General features: G+C 33.7%; 1 protein-coding gene across 4 annotated transcripts in view; it reads right to left on the minus strand.

Annotated features, from left to right (window-relative positions):
- Positions 1 to 25,453, minus strand: part of ATP8A1 (ATPase phospholipid transporting 8A1) — a 249,302-nt gene that overhangs the window by 56,859 nt on the left and 166,990 nt on the right. For all 4 annotated transcript variants that reach the window (XM_074275001.1, XM_074274999.1, XM_074275000.1 and 1 more), the window contains 3 exons: positions 19,473 to 19,645; positions 4,313 to 4,496; positions 4,110 to 4,220 (listed from right to left, as the gene is read on the minus strand). In XM_074275001.1, the coding sequence (XP_074131102.1) occupies positions 4,110 to 4,220; positions 4,313 to 4,496; positions 19,473 to 19,645 (468 nt within the window). The remainder of the gene's footprint in view (positions 1 to 4,109; positions 4,221 to 4,312; positions 4,497 to 19,472; positions 19,646 to 25,453) is intronic.

The following is a 25,453-nucleotide window of genomic DNA, read 5'->3' on the forward strand; positions in this document are numbered from 1 at the left end:
AAAAAAATAAAAAAAACATAAACTCTTTTTCTTGAACTGAGCCAAAACCAAGGGATTTACAATGAGAACATTACGACTCTGAGGGATTCTATACTGTGGGCCAATAACCTGAATGAATCTATGAGTGCTAGTGGGTAGTTGTTATTTACAGCTACTTTCCGTTGAGACCCATATGAAAAAACAAAGCTGGATATCTGATTGCAGTTTAAAGATCAGATTATGATAATAAACTACCTGTCCTTCCACATCTTCTTGCCAATCTTCCACCAAAAAGAAGGAAGATGGAAAGGATGCAAGAAACGAGTTATGGAACTAATCTTGGAAGTTATCCCTTGCTCAAGACAATTTCTTCATTAGCAAAGAAAGTTCAGACCTTCCTCTTTCGGCATTATTTTCTAAATTCCAAGGCACAGCAGAGGCGTGGCAGCAAAAGCCCCACAGACAAGTTCCTGATGTAGCATTTCTGCATATTAAACAGCAGCTTACAAATAGTCAATGAGTTCTCAGCTCCCACGCCTGATCAGCACAAAAAACTGAAAGGAAAGATTCAAGACTGGCAGTTGTCCTCACTAGGGACATTCAATGATGTATTTTCTGTCTATTCATTCACAGTATTGACATGAGCCATTAACATCTGCAGAACTTGTTTTAGCTGGCAAAAGTTGGGTATCTGGGAATTGATTTAAAAGGTCAACTTGTTTCCAAGATAGCTGAATTACATTTCTTTAAAATACATTTCCATGAAGTTCTAAAAGAAAAATACCTTCAAATGAGATTTCCCTAAGGTTTATAACCTGTTTCCTTTTTAGAGTGTAAAGAATTTGATAAGTATTAAAGTATTAAATCTCTCGTAATGAACTTTCAAATTCAAAGCCAAGTAAAATTGAAGACTAACTAGCTTTGAATCGCGGATCCTCTGGAGTATACAACAAGCCATTCAAACCTAGTTATCATTAATTTTGGTTAAAAAATATTTCACTTTTCCTCTATTAGCCCCCAAATTGGAGTCATTTAATTGTTTAATGTCAAATAATCTAGACTAATATAAAAGAACCAGCCTTGATTCTCATGCTTATTTTGTTAAATTATATTTTTGTAAACTGATTATTACACTCCACCCATTTTAACCCATAACCTTTACCAGGAGTTTTAGAAGAGAAATCCACTAGGAGATAATCATTTAAAACTTTGGGGTTAAGGGAAAGAGAAAAAAAAAAAAAGGAAAATAGGGAATTGAATCAGTTTTAAAGCATTAAGTTATATATTAGTGTAATTCAGTTCAATCTCTCCTCCTCCTCCTCTATGGCTTTGACCTCAGCCCACTGCCCATGAATAGTAACTATCTAAGGTATATAAATATGTATGATGAAGGAATTAAGTGGGTCGTATGCTTGATTGCATGATGTAATTTGGGCAACATTAGAAACAAACCAAAATTTTCATAAAACACTGTGGCATTTCCAATGCTCCTCCTAAATGGCTTGATGTTATGAAAGCCCATCTCTTAATATCAAAATGTTTACACTGCTATAAAACTTAGAATACTGTGATCTCAGAAGAATAAAAACAGCAAGTGACCCAGAAGACAATGGAAAGATGTAGAGAGCTATAAATATAACTTGCAGCAGGTTCCCAACAAGGAACTAAAAGGACTGCCACAGAAGTACTCATTAAGGACCTTATGACTAGCAAAGGAAGCAAAGTAGTTATATAGAGTTAAGTATAGCATATGAAAATAAGTCTCAATGTTTATATATATATATATATTTTTTGTTGTTGTTGTTGTTGTTGTTGTTGTTTTCTTGAAATGCTAAAAGAATTAGAGGATGAATGTTCTTTAGATTGTTGGGTGGACCTTTGAAGATGGACCATGAATAAGAAACTTAATAAGATGGGAAGACATGGAGGAGATTTTTGAAGAGGCAATACACTTAAATTGAAAATGAAAATTAACTCAGGCTTTTGAAAAAAAGATAATAAGCATCTTCTCTAAACAAGGTCAAAGATGTATTATATCTAAGTGGTTGAGGAATGCATTGGATTCTAAACTTTATATAAATTTGACCCATTTTTTTAGTGGAAAAAATTTTTAATGGAAAATTATCATCTAGTGGAAGAATACCCAGATTCAATAAAAAAAAATCTAAATGTAGTGTTTATTAACAAACTACTTATCTATTTGACTGATACATATACATACATACATATATATACATACACATATATACATACATATATATACACACATATATATACATATATATACATACATACATATATATACATATACATATATATACATATATATATACACACATATACATATATATATACATATATATATATACATATATATATACATATATATATATACATACATATATACATATATATATATATGTATATATGTATATATATATATATATATATATATATATATATATATATATATATATATATATATATATATATATATATATATATATATATATATATATATATATATATATATATATATATATATATATATATATATATATATATATATATATATATATATATATATGGGTTTGTTTACTCCATATGTTTGCATTTACTGGCCATTAAATACTTGTGTTTTTTAATCATGTCTGAGTTTCACTGGTTTTACATTTTACAGCAAGTTCACTTAACACTTTCAATACAGATCACTTCTGATCAGGATATGGGATCTTAAGATAATTGTATCACAGACTTAAAATTGGGATGGGCTTGGGAAGCCTTCCATTCCAACATCTTTTTCTTTTTTAACGAAGAAACTGAGGCAGGCAGAAGTTAGTTAGGTGGCTTGCTTAGGGTGTTTGTAGCAGGAGTTTAATCCATCTTTTCTTAACTTCAAATAGAGCACATTCTCTTTTGTTCTTGCTACCACAGCTTAAACCAATGAATTTTCCTAGCTTTCCTAGAAGTGGAAACAGTTGGATAATTCATGCACCTTTTCATTGGTTATCTCTATTGGGACATTCACTGGCACATTTTGTATAAAGTCTCAAATTGTATTTTTGTATTTTATTTCCTTTTTTCATCTTTCCCTGTGCAGTGTAGAAATATATATTTGCACAGGTCTTGGACTTAGAAGCATAAATGGCTCTAGAAAAGCTTTTGGCTGATTTATGAGGAGGTAAAAAATCTGACTGAATATTTCCTTGATAGCAGTGGAAGATGAAGGATTTACCCTGAGCCATGGAGGGCATATAGTAATGTCATACAGGGCTGGAGAGTGAGAAGTGGGTTAAATAGTTACATATTTTTGTTTGCATATCATAGATAGATATCTACGTAGGACCATTATGTCGTCTATTGATAAAAAAAATCCAATTTTCATTCTTAACAAAAGGATTTCACAGAAAAGAAAAAGGAGAGAAGAAATGACTAATAGACTCTGAAAAAAAGTTAGATATTTTATGAAAACAAAGTATTTTGAAAAATATTACCCACATGTCAAACCCATATGATAAATGCTTTTTATGAATAATATCTCATTTTATCCTCACAAGAACCCTGAAGGATTTTTGCACTTGCCAGAGGCATGTTAGATTTCTAACAATTTAAACCATTTCCTTTTGTTAAGGATAAGAAAAAAAAATTAAAAGTTTATATTTTAATTTAATTAAGACGGTAGCACATTTGGTTTTTATGTCTTTTCAAAATTTGGAAGTGGATTTTCCAATAAAAAGTTACAAGAATTAAGAATCATAAATTTAAAACTGAAAGTTACTTTTCTGAGATCATCTAGTCACTAGCTTCTTAAACTGTGGGTTTTAACACCATATGGAATCTCATAACTGAATGTGTGGGTTGTGAAATTATGATTTCTTCTCAGTAAATATTTGCTTTGTATACCTACTTTATCTGCCTATATACTCAGGGTAATGTAAAAATTTCTCAGGCAAAAAGGGGTTGTGAGTGGGAAAAGTTTAAGAAGCTCTGATTCTAGTCCTTAGATTTCAGTGAAACTGGAGTCTGAGGAGATATAGTGACTTGACTCATATCAAAATTAGATTTCAGAGCTGGGTTTTGAATATTCACAGGCTCCATGCCCACTGTGCCAGTCCACTTTCCAGACTTACCTCAATAATATAGAGCACTATATTCTTGTAGAAGCAGTAGAGGATGCATTTGGATACTCGGTTGTAGTTCCAGGCTCCATGAACCATCAGTAGGTTCTTCAGATACTTGAACTGAAACAACAATATAAATATTCTTAATCGGCCCCGGTCCTAGAAGCGAACACATTGAACAAGGGTCTCCCTTTGCTGCAATAGTGCCTTACCTGTGCAATGGAGTAGTCAGAAGAATTAGCTGCTTGCAGCCCTTCGTTGCCACTTATCCCGACCCCGACATGTGCTGTCTGTATCATGCTAACATCATTTGCTCCATCACCAATTGCCAGTGTTATGACTTTCACTTGTTTTTTAACCATCTCCACAACTTCAGATTTTTGAAGAGGTGATACCCTTAAATTGAAAGTGAAAATTAACTCAGGCCTTTGAAAAAAGATAATAAGCACCTGCTCTAAACAAGGTCAAGGATGAGTTATATCTAAGTGGCTGATGAATGCATTGGGCCCTAAACTTTATATAAAATTGACCCTTTTTTTTTAGTGAAAAAAAAGTTTTAATGGAAAATTTAAAGTTTTGAAGCATATCCCTTTTATAAGTGATCTGTCTCAGGGTGGATGCAAGTTTAGAGCAGTGGTTCTTTGAGTGGCTAAGTTTCAAAGTTCTAAAATAGTTCTGCATGAACTTGTAGAAAAGGCAATAATGCTAAAGCTTCAATTTTGGTATATAGAAATCATTTTCACTTCTAGACATGCATGGTAGGTGGCTCCACATTTCTGAATCGGACAACAAAGGTTAGAATTATATTCAAATTTTATAAATTTTAATTGTAGATACACATAAAATGAAATACTCTGGAGTTTCCATGATTTTGTCAGAGATGATCTATAATATACAGAAAAGAACTTGATATTTTGCTTTAATTGAAGGTAGGGGATCTTTTGACTCTTTCACTTATTCTTAAATACAATGAAGAACTTGAAAAATTCCATGTAAATAGAAAAACCAGAAGCTACTTATTACCATTATTTCCCAAAGCTTCTAATGACAACTTTTGAAAAAAAAATCAAAATATTTGCTATAAACTTATGTTGGAGGCAGAAGAATTAAATATTGTTATGAAATAATCATTCTGTTTTAACTTTGGGCCTGATTTGAAATTAAATCATTCATCAAGTCTTATAAAATGTATTAAGGCTATTTCAGCATAGAAATAACACCCAAGACAATCATAAGAGGGTTCATAGGAAGTGCAGGAGCTTACTTAATTTTGAAATGACAAGCCCATTAGATATTAAAGGATTTCACGGAAAAGAAAAAGGAGAGAAGAAATGACTAATAGACTCTGAAAAAAGTTAGATATTTTATGAAAACAAAGTATTTTGAAAAATAAAAGTCAACGAATCCTTCGGGAGTTAATAGAACATTATTATTTTTTGAATAAAAATACTTATTTGATTACTTATTTTTATATTCAAAATGAATTCAGAAAAATGATGTATATTAATATCATATATAGACATAACTGAGAAAAGGAAACACCATTTTTTTTTAAACATTGAATACAACAATTGGTCTTGATTTTGAAACTAACTGGTTTTTGTTAGGCTATTTGTTGGTTTGTGGCTGTCTTAAGATATCTAGGAATGGATTTTATTTTATTTTATTTTTAAAATGCCAAGTTGCCAGCCATATCCAATCACCATTTTGTATAAAAATATTTGAAGTAGTGCTTTTGTTTCCACTCTTTAAATGGCACAATGCACATAAGGGTTTGGAAAATCTTAATACCTTATGTAAACATCAATGATGATAATGATGATGATTGTAAGATTTCTTACTTTGCTCCTCATTCTTCAGTAACCTTTGTATTATGCTGAAATTCACTCGCTGCAGAGATGCTCGGATATGAAACTAATGTATCAAAAATTTTTAACTGGTGTTAGATTAGCTGCACTCCAATATGCATTCTATTTTATTCTCACTTAATATTGAATATAGCTTAGGAGTACCATGCAACTTTAAGAAGATGGAGATGATATTTTACGGTAAGCTTTTGCCTCACTACTATAAATCCTGAGTGACTTCTGGATTATCATCACTATTTTGAATTTTTAAATCTGGTGTCTCTGTGTGTATGTGTGGTCCAAATATGACATAGATATGAAAAGAATAAGGGAATGAGTGAGATTGTGAGCATATAACAGACTGATAAATTCTTTCACCCTATATTTTCCCCAACATATTTTTCATTCCTTTTACTTAATTTGCTTCATTTTTGTAACATGATAACTCTAAATATGAAAACCCAGTGCATAAGGTCAAATACTCTGTAGGGACCAGATATCCTTGACTTTGAACTGGGAGGAGCCTGAATGACCTAATCCAACCATCTCACATATTCAGAAAGAAACAGAACCAAAGAGGAAAATGCAATGCCCAAGGCCCCATGGGAAGGGGGTAGCAGAGCCAATTCAGAAAGCCAGGTTCTCTAACGGCACAGCAAGTTATCACCAGCAAATTGCATAATTTTGGCTGATGTCAAAGAAGTGATCTAAAAAGCAAAGACTGAATTATCCATGATAATTTATATAACAAATTATTATATATGATAAATAATAATTATCATGGATCAGCATGAGCATTTGAAATTCCCTATCAAGTTTTCTTTCTACTTGAGTGTTAGAATATATTCAAATTATAACATATGCCATCTTGCTGAAGAGCTAAAATACTATGAAATTATTTCTATAACCTGAAAGGCAACATTGAGGAAAATGTGATAAACTATTACTAAGGATTTTAAGAAATTGCCAACCTCCCATGGACTAATTTCTATATCTTACTACAATGACTGGAAGAAAAGAAGAAGTTTATCATCCATTTACTGTGTTCCAGTCCCTGTGCTAAAGTACTTTATAAAATCTTATTTGATCCTCACAACAACCGTTTATTATTTCTATTTTACAGTTGAAGAAACTGAGGCAAATAGTTAAATGACTTGTCCAGGTCACAAAACTGGTAAACATCTGAGACCAGAGTAGAAGAAGTGGACCCCAGGCCCAATTCTCTCTCCAGCTATATAGTCCCCCTACTCTAGGAAGTAGTTACAAGATTACTAGGTCACCAGTATTTCTGAGTTTCAAGTTGGTCCTAGATTGGTTTCAAGTTGGTCCAAGTTGGTCCAAGAATTCAGTTTCTAATCATACCAGAGGGGAATAGTCTTGGCAGACAATGCATGTTAACCCAATACAGAAAACTAACTTGTAAACATATACACAAATGGTCCCGTGGCTGCCACTGGGTAGGGGTCAGCAGGTACGAGTCTGGGGACAGAACTAAGATCAGATGGCTTGCCTGGCATTCAAGTAACGAAAATGCTCCCCAAATCTAGTTCTTTTTAAAGTATGAAAAACCTACAAAGTGATATATTTTTAAAAGAAAAGGCAGTTTTTGAGCTGAATAGAATGGGACATATATGATTTTTATTAAAAAAAAATCTCACTTTTGTGAGATATGGAAAGAACAAACACTTAGCCTCAGAATGTTTGCAATTTAGCTAAAACCAACAAAGAGAGTAATTTGGTGTTAGGGCTTCAGAGAAGGGCAGGCCAAGAAGTTTGGGTGGAAAGACTGAATATTAAAAGGCAGTTGTAGAGAGGAAGTAAAACTTAAATTATTTCATTATGTACAAACTTAGAAGCAAGATGGTGAGTAATGCTGGATGTATACTAGCCACTATAGAGATCCGCCAAAACAGTCTTACCCCTTTTTGTATTCCCAGACTTAGCACAATGCCTGGCACATTGCAGGCACTTAAGAAATATTTACTGAATTTAGTTTAATTTAATGATTGCCAAATCTCTTCATTTCTGTCTTCTGTCCTATTCCTTGCTTATCTCATTTTTCTCCTTATCCTATTCATTGTTAAGAGATTTCAGACTTATACATCCATTTGCTCAGCTTTGTGTTTTATACAGAAAGAGGGGCAGGTAGAGTGGAAAGACATCTTCCCAAGTTCAAATCTGGCCTCAGACACTTACTAGCTATGTGATGCTGGGCAAGACATTTATTCCTTTTGATCTTGATTTCCTTTTGTTGTGATCATCAGTGTCTCTCTCTCTCCCTCTCTTCAATATCTTTGTTTGTTCCTGGGACATTGTCCTGGAGCAGGTTTATTATATTTTAAGTTAACTTTTCAAGCTCTTTCAGATTTTCACTTCCGGAACACAATTCAATCAAAAGGAAGGAAACGGAAAACAAAACCCTTAAAATTTGATCTTTCACCACATATTCATTTCTGACTAAGCGTATGCTTCCAAACCATCATAAAATCTGTGTATGTGTTTTCCAGGAAAGATCTGTGTTCATGCTCTGAGTAAGAATGTAAATGATTCACAATTCTGAGCCACCATCTCAGTTCCTTTTTTTTTCATTGGGAATACCATTAGGAGCCTCTGTAGGCATGACTTCCCATTCAGCTTGCACTTTTAAAGTCCATTTTCTTTCCCCATGGTTCCACAAACAGAGGGTGGTCTTTTGCAATACAACTTGAAAGTACAAAAAGGGCAATATGTTTTTCAGATATTATTTTGGCTGCAGTTCCTGCACATGTTATTCATTATTTTTCCTATTTTCTGTGCAGCAACTTCCACTGTTCTTCTAGTGCTATGCAGAAGCACCGGAAAATACCAGTTCATTGGTAGAAAAAAAAAGTTATACAAGGTGAACCACCTAATACAATTTTGTACAAAATGGCTTTGATGGGATCAGTTAAAATGAATCGCCTTTACTGTATGGAGTATTAAAAAAATACAATAAAGGGCATCGTGTAAAAATAAAAAGAAAGTTCTTATTGAGGAATAATTTAAAGGGATTTGTAAAGAGTGATCAAAATGGGTACAAGAAGAGAATTTGAAACATTTTATTTGGTAAGCAGTATCATAGTATCAAAAACATCAGCTGAACAACATGATGCTACCGGGGTAACTTTTCATGTGAGATGGATTATTTGGCACACTTCAAATGCTTTTACTGATGAGATGTGATCATTAAATGTACCACAAGGTCTGCTTTTGAAGGATGAAGACCTTGAGATTTCCATAAGAAGACATCAGGGGGACCTGACTTTACATTATCCTCAGGCATGACAAATGTCTATGAGCTTATTACTAAGAGTGAGAACCACCCTGGCTGTTCTGAAATCAGCAGATCCAGCGTGGGGCCATTATTTCCTTTTTTTGATAAACTTCCTTAGATTTCCCCTTGTGACTATCAGAATATTCCTCAGTGAGTTCTATTTGGCTGACTACATGAGGAAATTCACAAAATGAGAGCAAGAGATTCTTAATGTAATAATGAATTTTAACCCAGGAGAGTTTTTTCAAATCTTCTTTGATTTTAATATAAAAGGGGGCGATTTTAATTGATAGCTGAATTTATGATGTAATCTAAAAGCCCTTAAAAGACATTTCAATATCTTTTTTTTTAATGTGAGTTGCTCTAAGTGCCAGAGTTATATATTAGTACAAGTCTCAATTATTGTAATTGGATTGTTAGAATAAAAATACATAATCTATAGTAAGTAGAATTCACACCATAGTTACATTTACATGGTTAGGGTAATAAATGCCTTTTCTTCATATCCTCCAAAGCTAAGATTTGTTAACAAAATGTGTTATCACAACTATTTCAGATCTCTCACAATACACAATTTGAGACTATGATTATGATGGACTGTTATTTCTTCAGAAATTGTGGGAATTCTGGGAAAGAAATTCCTATGTAAAGTGTGTCCAGGACACAAAAGTGATGTTTAATTTCAAATACCTTTTTTTCCTAGCTAGGAGACCTTGTAGATAAAATGAGTGGACATATATAAAGTGCTTTCGAATGTCAGCTAGTTGGTGATAATATAGTTTATAATATATTCATTTAAAATTAGAGGGAATTTGAGATTATCTTGTTCAACTCCCTCTTTTTTTTTTTTAACAGATGAAAAAGCTGAGGTAGTTTTGTGAGTTATCCAAGGTCACACAAACACTAGTCAGAATCAGGATGCAAACTCAGGATTTTGATGTCCAATGCTCCCATTACCTTATTCTGCTTCTTTTCACTGTACTTTAGAAAGACAGGCCTTCTTTCCATTATAATGGACAGAATGTTGTTTTTAAATATGGTCTGTTTTTTAAACTGTGAATTTTTACATTCATAGGAATGTCCTTGGCAAATGTACTTTATAAGTGGAAAAACATTAATGTGCCTGGGTGGGGTGTGTGTGTGTGTGTGTGTGTGTGTGTGTGTGTGTGTGTAAATGTAAGGATATAAATGCAAGTTTAAGCATTTACCATCTAGTAGTAATAAGGCTATAGGGATTAATTCATTGGGTAGAAGGTAGGAACAGATAATTTCTGAATTCTATCCAATATTAAGATTTTTATAAAATGAAAATAAGCTTACAAACAAGAGGGAAAAGGAGTGATTGCGCAAATTGGAACAGAAATAGGATTAGAGGAAGTAGAACAGAGTATTAAATATTAAAGTATTGGAAATAGAGTCAAAACACTTCATTTCAAATTCCTGCTCACTAATTATTTCCTATGTAACCACAGGCAATTCACATTAATTTTCTGAGCTTAAGATTCTTCATATGTAAACTTAGGTGGAGTTGGATGAGATGATGTCTGAGGTTGTATCATGGGAGCTAAAAGGAGACATTTTCAGAAGAGGGTAATTAAAAGAATTAGCTTACACATTTTTATAATGCTTTATGGTTTTCAAAATATTTTCACATATATTGCTGCTGATTGACAGAAAATAATATAGTAAAGGGCATCCAAGGAGAATGACAAATCAGTAAAGATACGTAAGTTAGGATGTTCATGAAGTGTTGTCTCAGGAGTGTGGCTGCAAGGAAACCACTGAATAAATGTCAATAATCTCTTGAGATAACATAAGCATTAGCCTATCACTTTTCTTGTAAAGGAGTTTACTGGAAAGAAGTGTGCCATACTTTCTTTGTATTGTTACAAAAATACATACCAATCTGGACCAATATGCAACAAAGTCATGAGACTGAACATATTGAAAGTGAACTTCGAAAATGCTTGAGCACGGGGTGATATTTGGAAAGTATGGTTAATTTCCCTATCAAAATCCTATTCTGGTGAATTATGTTTTAGAAGGGTGGTTACTTTGAATTTCTAAAATTTATGTTTATATTGAAAGTTTCAGAAGATCCTACAAAAGCAGAGAGATTTTAGAGCACAAGCCCAGCGATAGATTGAAAGTTTGCCATTCAAGACAATGTCTATTACAACTACTGATAAAAATAATCACTAATACTTATGTCACATATTATGGTTTTACAAAACATTTTTACATACATTATCTCAAATGGTCTTCATAATATTTCTTTTGGCAAAGTATTATTATTAAGGTGATCTTACAAATGAGGAAACTGAGACTTGGAGAGATTAAGAGATTTACCAAGAAAGAAAGAGATTTACCAAGAATTACACTGCTGCTACAAGCTGAATGTGAGAGACTTAGAGTTTTATGATTCCAAGTTTTCTATCCGTTATGCCATTAGAAGTTCATTACCAGAAGTTTGGCTACAAGGCAGTAACTTTTTGGCCATAGCAACTCTTTAAAATATTTTTTAAATCATGGAAGGAAAATATCTTTTTAAGGCATGGTGATTTTCATTAGCAGGCTAAGTATCTAGAGAATCTTTAAGAAGTACTGTTTACTGTTCCTTTCAGAACTCTTCAGCCACCCAAAGACTTAACAATTGTGATCTATCCTCTACTGAATCATCAAGTTGATTTTTCTAAAACATATTTTGTACCATGTCAACGTCCTATTCAATAAGTTACAACTCCTGTAGCTCTCTATTACCTCTAGGATCAAATAAAAAAAGTTCTGGTTGGCATTCAAATCCCTTCATAGCTTAGCCCTCTGGTATCCTCCTTTTTGGCACATACTCTTTGATCTGGTGATTTTGGCCTTCTGGCTTTTCCACTTATAAGAAAATCTTTTGACTCTGCATTTTTTCTGGCTCTTAAATGTTCTTCCTCCTTAATTTTGGTTCCTGATCTCCCTGGCTCCCTTTAAGTCCCAACTAAAATAATATCCTCTATTTGGAAGCTTTTCCCAACTCCTCTAGATTTTAGTATCTTCCCTCTCTTAATTATTTCTCTTTTATCCTGTATACAGGTTGCTTTAACTATTTTTATTTGCATATTGCCTCCCTTATTACTCCTTGAGGGAGGTGACTGCTTTTCTTTGTATCCCCAGGATTTAGCATATTGTCTGGCACACAGGAGGCAAGTTTAATTATTGATTTATATGCAATAATAACAGCTAACATTAATATAGTACTTAGTGTGTCAGTCCTAAGGAAGACAATGAGAAAAAGCAAGTCCCATATACAATATACCAAAATATTTATAGCAGCACTTGGCTTGAAACAAATCAATGCTCATCACTTGGAAAAAGCTAAACAAATATCACTGTGCTATGAAAATGAAGACCGAAGAACAGAAAAAAGCACGGGGAATATCAACTTTTGTAAAGTGAAAAAAGCAGAACCAAGAAAACATACACAGTGACTAGAGCAACAATAACGGGAAGAAAAATGGGAGCGGAATGCTGAGAAGTGTTAATGCTCAAGCTTGGACCAAAGAAGAATATTTCCTTCCTATTCAGAAGTCAGAGACCATGCACTAGGTACTATGTACACAGAATAAATACCAATGTAATGTCAGCCTTGCTCGACTTTTTGTCTTCCCTTATTTTTTTTTTCTTTGTTTCAAAGGATAGGTCTCTGAAGTGGTGATTCAGGAGGAATGCTTTGGGAAATATATAACATTAAAACAAATTTTAAAATAAATAACATTAAAAGAAAAATATCAATAAATTTAATAAAACATTATTTAATACTAGCAATGTATAAGATCTGCACATATACAAGTGAAAAAATGATAAAGCTTCTTGAATTCAGGGAGCTTAATTAATTCCTTCTCCTTTAACATGAATGAGGCTGCTAAATTGAAAAAATGGGGGCCATCCATGTGCCTATTCTCTTCCAACCGCCCCAGAAACTCCTGGTGGAATATCCAAATGAAAGTTTCAGATGGGCAGTTGAAAATGTGGGACAGGCACCCAACAAAGAAACTGGGGCTGCTGACTTGTGTTTATGGAATTCATATGCACAGAAGTGATGGATGGAGCCATGATTGTGGTTGAGATCATTAAAGAGAGAACATGTATATGTATGTATACACATCTACACACTGTTTCTATTTCTTTTTTATTAAAGCTTTTTAATTTTCAAAAGATATTCATGGATAACTTTCAACCTCGCAAAACCTTGTGTTCCAATTTTTTCCTTCCCTAGATAGCAAGTAATCCAATATATGTTAAACATGGTAAAAATGTACTTAATCCAATATATACATACAAACTTATGCAATTATCTTGTTGCACAAAAAAAATCAAACCAAAAAGAAAAAAAAAAGTGTCTCTGTCTCTACATCTATATGTGTCTGTGTGTACAGAATGAGGATCAAGAACACAATTTTTCTGGATAATCATATTTACAGGTGAGAAAGGAATTGAGAGGAAATAAATAAACTAGTGTGAGTTACAAAAAGTGATGAATTGAGACAATGAGTTGAGGACAATGATGAAAAGCAAGTCTCATATACAATATATCAAAATAATCATAGCAGCGCTTGTGCTTGAAACAAAATAGATGTCCCTCAGTTTGAAAATAGCCAAACAAGTAATCAAATATTACTGTGCTATAAAAAATGAAGACTATGAAGGGGGAAATGAGAAAATGGGTAGCACAGAATCCTAGAAGGTAGGGATTCAGAACACAAGGGTTATAGTGAAGAGGAAGGCTGTCACATCCTCATTGCTGGAGGTAAGAGAGGGCAGGTAAGTGTTAGAGATTCTGAAAGTATGAACAATGAAGGTTGAAGGAGTTAACTATGAAATGTCTTCAATCTTCTTGGTCAAGTAGGAGGGAAGATCAACTTAGGGAAAAGATTTGGAAAGTTGCTACAAAATACATTATTAGAACTGAATGGCATCTTTGCTATGTGAGAGCCCTCTGGGATGGGACAGAATGATTTTGGAGCACAATAGCATGGTTTTGAAGAGGACCAACAGCATCCCAGAGTGATATCTTGACTTAAAATTAAGTAACACAGAATTGCACAAAGTCGCCGGTTTCATTCTCTCTTCCAGAGTCACAGAAGTCCAAAAGCAAGACAAAAATAAATGATGGGTGACGTTCTGGGATGCAATGGACAATCCTTGGTTTTTAATGTCCAGCTCCACTCAAAACACCCCGCAGTACTTATTTCAGCATGGCTTTTGGAATAAACTGCTTTCTTCTGCCCACTGTGCTCGGGAAAGGCTTCCTGTGTTTGGGATGCATTTCTCCCTAACTCACTGATGGATTTGGGATATTCTCAACCTGGTTTGGACTGACTGATAGAGTTTTTCATTAATGTGATCATTGTACACGGTATATTATGCTGCTACTTCTAGCTACAAGTGAGAGTGAGCTTGGGAGTCGGATATGAAGGTGGGGATGATCCAGGGTTAGGAATTAGCAGGATTAGGTCAAGAATTATTTCACAATTATCATTATTCAATAAATAAATGTTATTCAATCACAAGAGAATAATTGAAGGCTGGATGACAGAAACCTTATTGAAATGTCTATGGGCTATGTCAACATTGTAGAAGAAGGGAAATCAAGTCAGAATAGGAGGAACAGATTGGGAAAATTAGGAAGGATTAAGAAAGAGAGGATCAACAATGGGAAGTTTAGTGGAGTAGACAGGAGCTAATCATATTAATTCACGCCAAGAACAATACCCAAAGAACTCCTTTATAATGCTGGATGTTGGGGATGGGACTAACACTTTCATCTTGTAGTCTATCAAAATAACACAGGTGCTGGTGTTGGATAAGATCTAACTTTTTATATCAGCCAATGGAAATGATTTAAAAACCTAATTTCACACACACACACACACACACACACACACACACACACACACACACGCCATTTATAGCAAATCATTTTAATGGATATTAGCTTGTAAGATAGCCATAGAATTTATCAATGGAGTTGGAATACCTAATGAATCCAATGGAGCAGGAACAGCTGACTGCTATTGAAGCAAAATCTGGCCATTTTATATAGCTAATAAACTTATCTGGGCTTAGTCACATGTGTCTATGAGGGAAATACCTGCTTAACTTTTTCAACTTTATTCCTACTTTTCTGGGAAGCAAGTATGAGTTTGGGATTCATTAGGAGTTTGGAAGTCCTTCCCAAGCCAAACATCTGCTTGGCATTGAGAGTGTTCACCGATTTTCTGGAAATGAAGCGTCTGCTGAACATTTATTAGCTATATTTATGCTTCATGACTCTCCTTTAATGGAATATTTTTGGAGGAACTCTTTCTTAGAACGAGAATGCTAGGGGTTCCCAAAGCTGAACTTAATCGGACCCTTTCTTTAGGGTTCTTATCGCATCATAGCAGAAAATATACAAAGTGGTTCTCCAGATTTCTTTTCTGCGTGCAGGACCCCCTTAGTAAACCAAGGTGAAAGGTTCTGATTGGTATGTCAGTCCCAAGTGACAGCAGTTACTAAAATTGAGTCTCTTTACAGAGTGAAGGAAAAAAAAATAGCCTGGAAGGGGATTAAACTTTGATTAGCAATGTCGCAAGTAGGGAAAAATGCTTACTTCAATTTAACTTCTCTTTTTGAGAAGACATGGATACATAAATTATGTAGAAGAACAGTGATTGCCAGACAGTCTAAAAGCTGGAGGCTGTAAGCCAATTTTCAACCAACTGTCACAGAACATAAGTTTCAAAGTCTGTTTAAACTAAACTGACAACTGTAGGAAAAAATGTAAAATAATTTTCAAGGCTGGCCTACCAGGACTGATGAGGACCTTGGAAGCCACGAGCTATTTAGCGTAGACAATTTTCACCATTTTATTCCCACCCTTTCAAGCAGGGAGCGTTCAAAGAAGCATTACAAATGGTTATTGAAATAAAGCTGACCCAAGGAGGGAAACCAACTACCTGAAAAAAAAAAGCACCTAAATAAAACTGATGCTCAGTTAAGACACATAGTACTCTAGTCTAAAGATGAAGAAGGGTAGCAAGTTAGAGATGGAAGGAAATTAAGAAATGATTAAGTATAAGGATCTCATTTTGAGGAGGAAGATATAGAAATGCAGAGAGGTGAAGGGATTTGCATAACACTACAACATTTTGTTGCTGCCATTTTTCAGGTGCATATGACTATGATTCCATTTGGGGTTTTCTTGGCAGAGATATTGGAGTGATCTGCCATTTCTTTCTCCAGCTCATTTTACAGAGGAGGAAACTGAGGTAAGCAGGGTTAAGTGACTTGACTGATAAGTGACTTTGACCTTTGTGTAAGCATCCACAACTCCCTGAACTTCTGGGCTAGTCCTACCAAGGAAAAAGTCAAATCTTCATTAAGTGATAGACTCCACCGATGTTTAATTCAGTGAATTTTAATTGGATTTAACTGGATTTAACTGGACTCTGCATAATATACTGTACTTGGTACCAGTGATGTATAACTGAGAGAAGACTCCCTGTCTGTTCTCAGTAAACTGGCCATTTAGTTAGGGGGAATTCAACAAATATACATGAAGAAATTTCAGTAATGTTGAAATAAAATATATCAGTTAAAATTTTATTTAGGAGAAAAAAGAAAAAGAAGTATCTAGAAAGAAAGAAATGATTTCATGGGGCTCGTTACTCTGTACATTTCCTCAAATCTCTGGCTTCTTATTGAGGAGCTTAGGGCTTTAAAATCCTCGCTTTGTTTGAGTAATAATTGTAATAGTTACTATATTGAATCCCACACTAATATTTTAAAATTATAATAAAACTTACAATGTACAGACAAGAACTCTGAGGTGTTCGAAAAGAAGTATAATGACTAGTAAAATCAATGTTTGTTCTAAGTCTTTAAGGACGTGGAACTTTAAAACTCTTTAAACACCACTTTTATCAGGCGACCGTTTCCAAATGTTCTTCCTTGCTTGTGCTGATGTGTCCGGAAGATGGGAATGGATTTAATTCTGAAGATGGAACGAAGCCTCGGAGCCACTTATGTACTGTAAGACAGCTGTTTTCCTTCTTTCACTGTAACTAAGACATGAGTCTTGAGGGAGAGAGGAGGATCAGATTGTGAATTCGACTTAGGTGTGGATGGGGCCTTTAAGCATACTAAGTCTCAGAGACAAGACCACAAAGCCAAGGCTGAATATAAATAGGCTCTGGAAACCCTTCCGTCCAGTGGCTGTTTTGAAATATGGTACAATGCTGACCTGGAGGCTCTATGCAGAAAAGACTCATTGGAGAGGATGGAGTCCCTCTATAGAAGGGGATTTTGAGGACCTGAGAAAGGATTAGGGACACTTTCCTTTTCTCGCAGGGAATGATAAACTGTTTCACCCCAGCTACTTTCTTAAGGGGTAAGAGTTTCCCCATTGACGCAGTGCTTGGGGCTCAGCTGAGCCAGGTGCCAAGGAGATGCCCTATGCCAGTAGTCTGGATGCCAGGTGGCCCCGAGCCAAGGCCCCTAGTGCCAGCAGGGAGCAGGGATGTAAATCAGCTAATGGCCCTGATGTAATGGTGGGCCTGAAGCCATGGACAGCACCAAGCAGGAAGCGGGACAAGATTCCTTATGGGAAAGGGGAGAATAAGAATTAAGACAATTAGAAGAAAAATGCTGAGAAAAGATATTTTACATTAAAACAAACACAGGAGAGCACAACTCAGGGCCTGCACTGGGACCTCCAAAGTCCACAAACGTGTATAAAACAAGAGCACGGGAGGAAGAGGGCCCACACACATCTTTATAATCTCAGCTTCAGTCCTGATCTGCACGTGTATAATAGAATGTGATCCTCTCCTAAGGGCTTGGTGCCTTAAAGTTTCCTGAGGCCCATGTGCCTTGTGACTACTCCAGCGTGGGGATCTCTGGAGGCAATTTCATGAGTCAAGAACATATTTTTTCCCTCCCTTGACTCTACCTCCTAATTTCCCTCCCTGCTCTGCTATTGTTTAATTCTGTGGTTTAACACTGTGAAGGGGGAGAAGGGGCAGTTTACTGAGAAATGCTATCAAAAAAAAAGTTTAGCTGTGTGATTATTTTTGCAAAAGAAAGTTGCTTCCCTAAAGTATATTATAATTTTTTATATTTTAAAAGTATAATTTTTTGATACAGATTATCAGTTTAGATTCTAAAAGATCTGTACTTCTAAAAAGTAAGCAAATGGCCTTAATATTAAATCAAGATTTATGTATACTTGATTGATCATTTATGAACTCTTTATTAGTAAAAATAGTAAATGAGGAACACTAAAAAATCTCTCACAGTGAGATATCTGAAAGGACATGAAAGCATATTGCCCAGCATATTGCCCTTTAAACTCAATGCTATAATGCAAAATGTTTTATTATCACATTCATTCATCAGTGTTATAGGTAGGAAATAAAGAATGTATGAGATTTTTAAAAAGGTTACCATGCTAAGGAGAAGAAAGAGACCGGTTTAATTTGCTGATTACTTCATCTATCAATCTCTTGAAAATATGTAAATACAATACGAAGAATGAACACTTTAATATTTTAGAGATAAATAACAATTTCACAATCCCTGAGAAATTTAGTAAATTATCTTTGCAAGTATTAAAGCCAAAAAGATACATCATCCCTATGTGGCTAACTTACAGATGAACTTAGAAAGGCTGGCCCTCAGATAATATAGAGTCCATCTCTGTTTATTCTTATAGACTCTGCTGCCAGAATTTGCATTACATTCTGCTAGCTAATCATTCAAGAACCCAACATCTCCTCCAGAACATCCATCATGGGACATCTAAATAAAACTTTAATGGAGACCAAGTATCTTTGTGATAGTTTTATTTGTTTATATTCTAAATGATTCAAATAAGTATTTAAAATTTTACTAATGCATATTAGAAACGTGGACCAGTAAAGATACCAAAATAGTCAATGAAGAATAGGAGACAATGAAATGTAGAATTCTAAAATTAAAATGCAGTTAAAATTAAACAAATTCATAACTCTTTTGTAAACATTTTTGAAAAAAATTCAAAACTAGTAATTTGTGTATGGAAATGGATAGTTTTTTAGGTTAGTGAAATTTAAGTAAAAGCGTTTTGTGAGTACCTCTTGAACAAACTCATATGAAGGACATTTATACAGAAGATATGAAATTCACAGTTCAATGGAAGGCTTTTCATATTAAGAACAACAAACTTACCTGCAGCAGATAACAGCCTTGCAGGACAAAGCTAAATCCAGGAAGTACTGTCTCACTCCAAAAGTTAAGGCATACTTCAGAGTTTTGCCATCAATTATTAGAGCAAAATCATTTTCCTTTCTGAGAGCATCTCCAAGGGTAGTGCAATGATGGCTGAGAGTTTCTCTTGTTGCCTATAACAACACATAAACACTAATTATTGTTTCTGAGATATTTCTGATCAGACCAAACTTTTTTTTTATTACAAAAATAACAACTTACATTTGCTAAGTATCTTTTATTTAAAAAAAAAAACTTTCAATGACATCGATTTTTTTCTTTTTTAAATTATATTTTAGAATTTGTTTATTTTAACCATTCTTTATAATAAAGAATAAAAAAGAAAGAGAAGGGAAAGGAAGGCAGTTCAGCAAATTTAACCCACACATGAACACTCTACACTGTCACCCACTTCTGCAAAGAAAGGAAGTAAATATATCTTATATTTTGGGGGACCACCCTTGGTTATTAGGAAAATCAGTTTTAGGTTTCTTTATCTTTTCCATTTACATTGTCGCAGTAACTGTGAATATTGTTCTGCTTTCTTTACTTTGCAATAATTCAATCTGTTTTCTTTTATATCTCCTTATTCTTCTTATTTCTTATAGCTCAGTAATATTTGATTACATGCCTATCTTCATAATAAATTTGGCCATTAATCATTGGGTGGGCTAGTCTGTTTTTAGCTTTTTTGCCATTATAAAAAGTCCTTGCTTTAGGTGTTTTTGCATATACACGGTTTTTCTTTCTGTCTTTTATCTTCTGGGGGGGAGAATCATCTCCAGTTGCCCTAATCCATATCTTTCCACTTGGAATAAGATGGCTGGTGACTCTGCACAGTCCATTCTTACTACAGGCACTCACTTCCATGTCATGACATCCCCTCCCTAATGTCATGGTCTTCTCTAAGAACAAAGAACAAATAACATCTTCTGGGGGATACAGCTTCCAGAGGAATCTCTGATATATATATATATATATATATATATATATATATATATATATATATATATATATATATATAATTTGAGCCTCAAAAATATTACAATTACTTTTCTTCCTCAGGCAATTTTGTGTGTAATATAATAATTATTTTAAATAAGGATTAAACAGTATGTTATTTATATAGTTAAATCATTATTATTTTTCACAAACAAGAGAAGCAGAGCTGTAGGTTATCCCCAGATAATTTACATTGATTTGGAATGGGTTTCTGTACTTATATATGAATATGGCTAAAACTGATGCTCTTGACTTATAAAAATACTTTAAACAAACAAAAAAAAAAAACAACTATATGAAGTGGGTTGGTCCAGCTTCCCCATCTTGCCTTTCTTGTACTTTTCTACACTTGATAGTGTACTTCTGAGAATAATGTCAAAGACCAAACTCAAAGCAGTGTTCTTTTGTAAAATTCAAAGATTAAAACTTCCTTGAAAATGGGGGAAAATGATTGGAATTTCCTTTTCAATTTTTTGTTTCTCAGCCCAAAGAAGAAAAAAAAGAAAGTCCTATTGTTATTTTTTAAAAGTACACAATTAGGAAGATTAGGGAACAATAAGAAACAAAGTCAGATTTTCATTGGGAAATCTATAGCAGACCAATTAATGTAGAATACGTAGAATTAGGTGAAACTTATTAGATAGGTGAGTATTTTTTAAATCAAAGTTTGTGCATTGCCCTAACTGAAGAGCTGTTTGTGTGGGTCCATCTTTGGGTAATCATTTTGCTTTTTGAGGCTTCAGTTTTATTATTTATAAATTGAGGTGGTTGGACTCAATGTCTTTTGAGGTGGTTGGACTCAATGTCTTTTACGGTGATTTCCAGTGCTTATCAAAAATCCTGGGATGAAAAAAAATAACTCTTACTTGTTGATGATTACTACACTTTTAGCCACAAACTTCTGCTACATTGCCCATTTCATGGAAGCCATTTTTTCAAGTCCTACCAGTTAGGAGATTTTGCTCACTCAAAAATCTCCTTATTTTATTTTATTTTTTTTTCAAATAAACTATATTACTTATGAGCCACAGAAAAACTTGCAATTATTGTCAAGGATGAGTGATGAAGCTAAAATAAAAACCAGGTAAGTCACAAATTTGTGTGTGAATGCCCTCATTAATTAGCCTGAGGGATACAGCTAAGAAAAAAAGAAGATTCTCTCTTCCTAAATTTTTTTTTCTCTCTTCTAAGACATTCTCTGACACCTTTTGATTTGTTAAATACTTCTTATTTATGGCATAAATGTGCCTGGCCTTTTTGATGATTATCACAGATTTTCTGAAATCAAAAGGTGTCAGAAGATATAACAGAGAAGAATAACATTTTTTAAAAGGTGAATAAAAAAAGACCTCTTTCTAAACTGAATTCTCCTGTCAGCCCACCTAGGGTGATATGCAGAAACACACACAAATGTGGAAAAAAAATCTAAATTTAGTTTTTCTTGGAATTAGTTTTGTTGCCTATGCATTGTCAATTATGTTTTTCTTTTTTTAAAATCTGCATTTAAATTTATTTTATTTATGTAAATTTATTACTTCTCTCTAAGTCTTGAGGACATACTTTATGACCATATTGCATTGAAGCTTATCTCCTGGAGTCAGGGTTAGGTTTATTAGTATATGTTGCTGTATTTTATTTTTGTCTCTTGAAGGAAGAGATGTTTAAACATTTGAATTTGACAGCTTGCGAAAGTGAAATTTCAAAAATAAGCTAAAATGAAATAGAGAATAAATACAAGAACATATAGTACTAAAGAATGAAACCACTATTTATTTTCCCCTTTTCTCCTCTCCTTGCCCCTTCCTCCCTTTTACATATCTTCTTTAGAATAGAAAATAGCATCTGCTGTTACAATTAGAACAGTTTCTGCACTATGAGCTATCAGGATGGTTCCATGCTGGGAAGAGGTAGAAAGCTGGTCAGGGAGAGTTAGCCATCCAGAGAGAGGCTATGTGGTACCCCTGATCAATGAATAAAAAAATGTGAGTTGTTCATTTACATGTGGTCAGGCCAATAATTCTACATGAGGAGAAAGTCTGAATGGATTGTGATCTTCAAACATCCAGATAAGTATTAAAGTTCTAGAAAGGACACAGTTTTCTGTAATACTACTATGATTATTTCCCACAAGTCAGTCAATAATCATTTTAAAGCACTTAGTACATGCCAGATTCTGCTGGGGATAGAGAGAAAGGCAAAAGACAGTTCTTGCTCTCAAAGAACTCAGTCTTGTGCATTCTAATCTTTTTGCTTTGTGGAAATTATTTCTAATTCTTGGTGAAACACAGGTGCTCTTTATCATTAACATATGATCACACTGCATAGAAATCAACTTCTGTGCTGTTTTACTGATTTCCCATCTAACAATTCTGTCATCCATACAACAGCTTTTTAAATGAAAAAATGTTTCCATGCTCTTATCCCATATATGATGCATGTTTTATATATATATATATTTAAATAGACACATAAATATATATACATATACAAATGCACATATGTCTATATTTAATTATATGTATAAATAAGCATATGTACAAACACATAATTTAACTCTAGGCTTTGTTAGTGTATAATCTTTTTAGTAAATTAAAGTTGTAGAAGGTGAAGCTTCTTTTCAAGCACTTCATTAAAATGTTTACAATAATATTCATTAAAAATATTGGGTTAATAAATGCTCATTGACTGACCAAAGTTTACTTTCCCTGATTTATCTTTCTTCTAGCTTATGTATCAAGAACACTTTTGTCTCATAGGAATTGGGAGAAATTATTTCTTTCCTTATTTTTCATATGGTCTTTATTATATTTTTCTGGTCTTTTCATCAAGAATGCTGAGAAGAGGGGGCAGCTAGGTGGCGCAGTGGATAGAGCACCAGCCTTGAATTCAGGAGGACCTGAGTTCAAATCTGATCTCAGACACTTAACACTTCCTAGCTGTGTGACCCTGGGCAAGTCACTTAACCCCAGCCTCAAAAAAAAAAAAAAAAAACAACAACAAACAAACAAAAAAAAAAAAAAAAAAAAAGAATGCTGAGAAGTCCTCTTATCTTATTGAAAGTTTATTTGTTCCCCATTCTATCTCATCTTTTCCTTTTTTTCTCTCTCTCTCTTTTGAACTTTTAAAAAAAACTTTTGGAATACTGTATTTTTTAAATTCCCCTTTATAGTCGTTGAAGAGGTAATTTGGTATAGGTAATTTAGAAAGCTTGTCTCAAATCAAGGAATTTCTGGATTCTACTCTTACTTCTATCACAAACTATGACTATGAGCAAACCACTTAACCTCTTGGTGTTTTAGGTCACATTCTGACTTACTTATTCTTTAGTTTCCAATGAATTTTTAATCTATCTGTCCACTTCTCCTTGCTGAATGTAATTTTTATTCCACTATGATCCAAAAGGAATAAATTTAATATTTTGACCTTTCTAGTTTTCAGTGCACTGTAAAAGGTTTTCTACATCTCTTCATGTGAAATAATTTACTCTGAACTGAATAACGATATAGGAAAAGCTGAAGATATAAACAGAAAAAAATGAATTTAATGAAGAAATATTATACATTAAGTCTAAGAAATAAATTTACCAAAGTAGTTAGATTTTTTTTTTTAATGGAACAAATAGAACATAATGGCCCAATGAAACAAGAAGCAATATGAGGGAGAAAAAAGGTAAAAAGATTGAAAAATAGGATATCAAAACAGGAAAGAAAATTTAAGAATCATCAAGCTCCCTGAAAATCATGACCAAACAAAAAGCCTGAGTTCTGTATATCAAAAAATCATAAAAATATAAAAGTAATCTATTAGAACCTCAAGACAAAATAAAAATGAGAAGAATCCATTGGCTACTTCTGAAAGAAACCCTATATTAAAAAAACAAAGAATGGTATAGGCAAAATCCAGATTTTCTAAATCAAAGAAAAAAAAAGTAATTTTGGTCCTGTCTTCTCCACAGTTAGATACCCCTACTTGATCAGACTTGACAATCTATCACAATCCCTGGCTTCTGCTTTTGTCTCTTGGTGGTCCAACATGGGAATTGGTCTTTTAAATCTTTCTTCTTTTCTTGCACAATCTCCAGTAAGAAATTCTTGCACAATACTCCAACTAGTCATTAGTTCTGTGTCTTGCTATGGGCCTGACAGGCTCCAATTGTTATTATTTTTTTTTTTTTATTATTTTATATGTCATTTTACAAGGAAGCTTTTTGGGAATACAATCACAGAAGAAACCTTTGCCAATGAAATCTAACATAATTTTATAATGAAATAAAATGGAAGCCGTGAATTGGGTGGAATCAGTAATAGCATGCAAGACGTCATTTTATTTTTTGCAAAACGGGGCTTGGCAAAGTTGGATGTGACAAGAGACTGGAAGGGCCAAGAAAGCCAAAGGCCACCTCAGAGCTCTATTCTGTAATCTTACAGAGCAAACCTCACTTTAAGTCAATACTTCTGATCTATTAATTCTGTGAAAAACACAGAGATTTCTCTACAAAAATTCTAGGATAATTTACTCAAAAATATGCCCAAGGAAAGTCTTAAAAGAAAAGACAAAAAGGTAGCTAGAAGAAAGATAGAAATGAATATGTACATGTTCAATTTTATACACAAGGAAGAGAAGAAATAATCTTCAACAAAAACAAAAAGATAAAACAATCCTGAAGTAGTATGTACAATATATGCTAGATGACTGTAACTGTGCCAGATTTCATACCACGCTGTACCCTGTCAATCTATTTACATCCTTGTTTAAATGGTATCCCTCCAAAAAATACTGAGAAAAGCTGATCATTTTCTTTTATCCTTTCTCTTCTCTATAGGTTATACTTTCTCCCAATATAATGAAGTAATCGATATAGTACTGTGTTAATGTATTTAAATTACTGTATATTCTTGTCAAGGCTTAATATTTCTATTAAATTAGTACCTGGAAGAAAG

This window comes from Sminthopsis crassicaudata, chromosome 6 (assembly GCF_048593235.1).
Source record: "Sminthopsis crassicaudata isolate SCR6 chromosome 6, ASM4859323v1, whole genome shotgun sequence".
Classification (NCBI taxonomy): Eukaryota; Metazoa; Chordata; class Mammalia; order Dasyuromorphia; family Dasyuridae; genus Sminthopsis; species Sminthopsis crassicaudata.